The 5,774-nt window shown below is 44.3% G+C and overlaps 1 protein-coding gene across 1 annotated transcript; it reads left to right on the top strand.

Moving 5' to 3' along the window:
• Window positions 1-3,446: 3,446 nt before the first annotated feature.
• On the top strand, window positions 3,447-4,918 carry LOC308619305 (heat shock protein 75 kDa, mitochondrial-like; the record flags this gene model as incomplete). Its single annotated transcript, XM_081237924.1, is given in 2 exon segments — window positions 3,447-4,130; window positions 4,132-4,918. Coding segments are annotated over 2 exon segments (1,392 nt in total). The 3' UTR covers window positions 4,840-4,918.
• Between the last annotated feature and the right edge of the window lie 856 nt (window positions 4,919-5,774).

The raw sequence follows: 5,774 nt of genomic DNA, 5'->3' as shown, positions 1-5,774 counted from the left end.
ACTCTTCTAACCTGTGTGTGTGTGCACAAATATGTGATAGAATCATTGTGGTTCAAATTCTTTAGGTTTTAGAATCTTGGCTCCCCTCCAGCCTAAGGAGGTGGAGGAACACTCCTGACCTCAGTGACACTGACTCAGTGTTTTGGGACAGTCCCCACCGTGGCTCTAGGCTTTGGTTGACTCTGGCATGGCAGTGAAGTGTTGACACAGATTTGACTGAGAAGCCATTTCTAGATCATTCCGTGTACCTTTGAGGGGAGGGTTGCTCACAGTGGGCACCTCTAAGCACACTGCCCCAAGAGCTCAGAAGGCTGCTCAAAGATGGGATCATGCAATAAAATCTCATTCTCAAAGCAGCGTACTCTGACCCAGGGTTGGCAATCATTTTCAGTTAAAAAAAAAATAAAAGCAAGTTATACTCACTTTAAATTATTCCTGGGTAAAATTATTGCACTTATATTATGTGGCAGAGATTGCAAATAGATTATATCTGAGTATAATAGGCTGAATTGTGCCCTTCCAAAATTCATATGTTGAAGCCTAACCCCCAGTACCTCAGAATGTGACTTTATTTGGAGACAGGGTCTTTAAAGAGATAATTAAGCTAAAGTGAGGCCATTAGGGTAGACCCTAATCCAATCTGACTGGTGTCCTTATACTAAGAGGAAATTTGAACACACAAAAGAAGCACCAGGGATGTACATGCACAGATGAAAGGCCACATGAGGACCCAGCAAGAAGGTGGCCATATGCAAGCCAAAGCAAGAGGTCTCAGAAGAAACCAAACCTGCCAACGCCTTCATCTTGGACTTGCACTCTCCAGAACTGTGAGAAATAAATTTCTGCTGCTTAAGTCATGAAGTCAGTGGTATTTTGTTATGGCAGCTCTAGGAAACTATTACACTGAGTGATTGCTCTTGGCTGCCTTAAGCACAATGTTAGAAAGGATTCTGGAGTGGCAAACACGGGCATGGGAAGAGGAGTAGTAGAACACATGCTGATTTAGCCATCCTTACTCCATGGGGTGGAATTGAGAAGCTTGACTACCTGTAAAATGTTTATTGTCATTCATGACACATGGCAACCAATGAATAATTTTAGCTGTAAATATTATTATTTTAAGTTTAAACATTTCTTCAATGAATAGGTCATTCAATGAATAGTGTGTAAATCTTCAACGCACAGGATATTTGGCCAGTGAGAATAATATCACACAGGCACACACCCAGTTTCTTCAGGGTGCTGTAGTCAACCGTTCTACCCCTCTAAGCATGGAAAACCACTGCTTTTTTTCCTCCCTCCCTGTAGCTTCAGCTTATCCAGAATGACATATAAATGGAGTTGCATCATATGTAACTTTTTGAATTTGGCTTCTTTCATTTAGCAGAATGACTTTGAGATTCATCCAAGTTGTTGCATGTAACCAATAGTTCATTCTTTTTATGCTGAGTAGTATTCCATGGCATGGATGTACCTCAGTTCGATTATCCATTCACTCATTAAAGGACATTTGGGTTGTTTCAGATTTGAGCAATTTTGAATAAAGCTGCTACAGGTTTTTGTGTGAATTTAAGTCTTCAGTTCTCTAGGGTAAATACCCAAAAGTGGGATAGATGGATCATATGGTAAGTGTATGTTTAATTTTATAAGAAACTGTCAAGCTGTTTTTCAGAGTGGCTGTACCATTTTGCATTCTCATAGCAATGTATGAGAGTTTCAGTTGCTCCACAACTTCAAGACCTTGTATTGTCAGTTGTGTTTTTAATTTTAGTAACTCTAATAGGTATGTAGTTTATCACATGAGTTTAATTTGTCTTTCCCTAATGACTACTGCCTAATGATGCTGAGAATCTTTCCATGTACTTACTTGCCATCAATATGTCTTCTTAGACGAAGTATCTGTTGAAATTTTTTGCTTTTTTGAAAACCGGTTTGTTGTTTTCTTATTGTTGACTTTGGAAAGTTCTTTATATATTCTAAGTACAAGGCCTTTGTCAAACATATGATTTGCAAATATTTTCCCCCAACCTGTGACTTGTCTTTTCATTCTCTTAACAGTAACTTTGACAATGTATAAGTCTTTAACTGTGATAAGTTTAATTTATCAATTTTTCTCATATAAATCTTGCTTTTATTATATCTAAGAATTCTCTGCTTAACTCAGGCCCACAAAGATTTTTTCCCAGGTTTTCTTTAAAAGTCTTATACCTTTATGTTTTGCATTTAGTTCTGTTACCCACTTTGAGTTAATTGTGTACAAAATGTGAAGTACAGGTCAAGGTTCATTTTTTTTTTTTGCACATGGATGTTCAGTTGTTCAGCACCGTTTTTTTTTTCAGTCTCTAAATATTTTTTTTATTGGAGTATAGTTGCTTTACAATGTTGTGTTAGTTTCTGCTGTACAGCAAAGTGAATCAGTTATACGTATACATATATCCCCTACATTTTGGATTTCCTTCCCATTTAGGTCACCACAGAGCACTTAGTAGGGTGCCCTATGCTATACAGTAGGTTCTCATTAGTCATCTATTTTATACATAGTATCAATAGTGTATATATGTCAATCCCAATCTCCCAATTCATCCCACCCCACCTTTCCCCCCCTTGGTATCCACACATTTGTTCTCTATGTCTGTGTCTCTATTTCTGCTTTGCAAATCAGTCCATCTATAACATTTTTCTAGATTCCACATAAATGCATTAATATACGATATTTGTTTTTCTCTTTCTGACTTACCTCACTCTGTATGACAGTCTCTAGGTCCATCCACGTCTCTGCAAATGGCACGATTTCATTCCTTTTTATGGCTGAGTAATATTCCACTGTATATATGTACCACATCTTCTTTATCCATTCCTCTGTTGAGGGACATTTAGGTTGCTTCTGTGTCCTGGCTATTGTAAATAGTGCTGCAAATGAACACTGGGGTGTTCAGCACCATTTTTTTTTTTTTTTTTTTTTTTTGCAGTACGCAGGCCTCTCACTGTTGCAGCCTCTCCCGTTGCAGAGCACAGGCTCCGGACGCGCAGACTCCGTGGCCATGGCTCACGGGCCCAGCTGCTCCGCGGCATGTGGGATCTTCCCAGACCGGGTCACGAACCCGCGTCCCCTGCATCAGCAGGCAGACTCCCAACCACTGCGCCACCAGGGAAGCCCTTCAGCACCATTTTTTGAAGAGACTATCCTTTCTCCATGGAATTGCCTTTGTATCTTGTTCAAAACTCAACTGACCACAATTCTGTGAGTTCATTTCTCAAGTCTCTATTCCATTCCATTGATCTGTATGTCTATATTTTCATCAATATCTCATTGTCATAATAACTGTAGCTTTACAGTAAGTATTGATATCAAGTGGTATGAGTCTCCCAACTTTGTACATTTGCAAAATTTTATTGGATATGCACCTTTGCCTTTCCATATAAATTTTAAAAATCAGTTCGCAGACATGGCTCGCCAGCTGTGGACACTGCTGCTGTGGGGCTGCCGGCTGCAGGCCGCAGCACTGGTGGTGGCCCGGGGAGGACAACCAGTTCTGTGTCCTTGGAGGCCCCCAGCCCAGTCCTGGAGTCCCAGGCAAAGCCTGGTTTCAAGTTCCCATGATGGATGGCCGTTCAGCTCCCAGGCTACTGAGGAGCGTCAGGAGGAGCCTCTGCACTCCCTCAGCAGCAGCTCGGAGACCGTGCCGGGTTCTGTTTCCAAACATGAGCTCCAGGCTGAGACAAAGAAGCTTCTGGACATCGTTGCCCGTTCCTTGTACTCAGAAAAAGAGGTGTTTATACGGGAGCTGATCTCCAACGCTAGTGACGCCTTGGAAAAGCTGCGTCATAAGCTGGTGTCTGAAGGCCAGACGCTGCCAGAAATGGAGATTCACTTGCAGACTGACACCGAGAAAGGCACCATCACGATCCAGGACACTGGCATTGGGATGACACAGGAGGAGCTGGTGTCCAACCTGGGAACGACTGCCAGGTCGGGGTGGACGGCCTTTTTGGACGTGCCTCAGAGGCAGGCGGAGGCCAGCAGCAAGATCATCAGCCAGTTCAGAGTGGGTTTCTACTTGGCCTTCATGGTGGCTGACAGAGTCGAGGTCTATTCTCGCTCGGTGGACACGGGCAGCCCTGGGTACCTAGTGGCTTTCAGAGGGCTCTGGGGTGTTTGAAATTGCCGAAGCCTCAGGAGTAAGAACCGGGACCAAAATCATCATCCACCTCACGGCAGAGAGCAGAGAATTCACCAGCGAAGCTCGGGTTGGAGATGTGGTGACAAAGTACAGCAACTTTGTCAGCTTCCCCTTGTACCTGAATGGAAGGCACATTAATACCCTGCAGGCCATCTGGCTGATGGACCCCAAGGATGTGGGTGAGACGCAGCACGAGGAATTCTACCACTACATCGTTCAGGCCCATGACAAGCCCCGCTACACCCTGCACTACAAGACAGATGCACTGCTCAACATCCGCAGCATCTTCTACACGCCGGAAACGAAACCAACCATATCTGACGTGAGCCGGAAGCTGGGCTCCAGTATCTCACTGTACAGCCACCAGGTCCTCACCCAGACCAAGATGGGGGCCACCCGGCACTTCCTGCGCATGCGGCAGCTGGCCAAGCCCCAGGAGGAGCGCGCTCAGCTGCTGCAGCCCACGCTGGAGATCAACCCCAGGCACAGGCTCATCAAGAAGCTCAATCAGCTGAGAGACAGCGAGCCTGACCTGGCCCAGCTGCTGGTGGATCAGATCTACGAGAACGCCATGATCACAGCAGGGCTCGACGATGACCTGCGACCCATGGTGAGCCGCCTGAACCACCTGCTTGTCAAGGCCCTGGACCGACACTGACAGCTGTGAAAGCCCCAGGTCCTCCTGCACTGTTAGGGCTGCAGGAGAGGGGACAGATGGAACCATGGGACAAGGTAGCCTGAGACAGTCATGGCGGGGGGGCAGGGGTGTGGGTTGGGACGATGACACAGGAAGGACTGGATGCTGCCGATGAGGACACCTGCTTTTTAGCTTTATTTACTTAAAAAAAATCAGTTTGCCAATAAATGCAAACATACTTGCCAGGATTTTTATTGGAATTGGACCAAATACATAGATCAAAAAGAGGAGAATTGACATCTTAAGTATACTGAGTCTTCTAATCCATGAATAGTCTTCTTTTTATTCATTTTATCAGTGTTTTATAGTTTTAAGCATACAGATCCTGATAAATTTATACCCAAACATTTATTTATTGATTTGGGGCACTATTATAAATGGTACATATTTTCAATTTTGATTTCCAATTGTTACTGTCATTACAGGCATACCTCAGCAATATTGTGGGTTTTGTTCCAGACCAACCAAGCCAAATGTCGCAATAAAGCGAGTCACATAATTTTTTTGATTCCCAGTGCATATAAAAGTTATGTTTATACTATCCTGAAGTCTATTAGGTTGGCAATAGCATTATGTCTATAAAAACAAATACATACCTTAATTTTAAAATACATTAGTGCTGGGCTTCCCTGGTGGTGCAGTGGTTAAGAATCTGCCTGCCAATGCAAGGGACACGGGTTCTAGCCCTGGTCCACGAAGATCCCACATGCTGCGGAGCAACTAAGCCTGCGTGCCACAACTACTGAGCCTGTGCTCTAGAGCCCGCAAGCCACAACTACTGAGCCCTTGCACCACAACTACTGAAGCCCATGCACCTAGAGCCCATGCTCCACAACAAGAGAAGCCACTGCAGTGAGAAGCCCTCACACCGCAACAAAGAGTAGCCCCTGCTCGCC

This window comes from Mesoplodon bidens, assembly GCF_964165515.1.
Source record: "Mesoplodon bidens genome assembly, chromosome: 6".
NCBI lineage: Eukaryota > Metazoa > Chordata > Mammalia > Artiodactyla > Ziphiidae > Mesoplodon > Mesoplodon bidens.
This window is presented reverse-complemented; position numbering and strand designations above follow the sequence as displayed.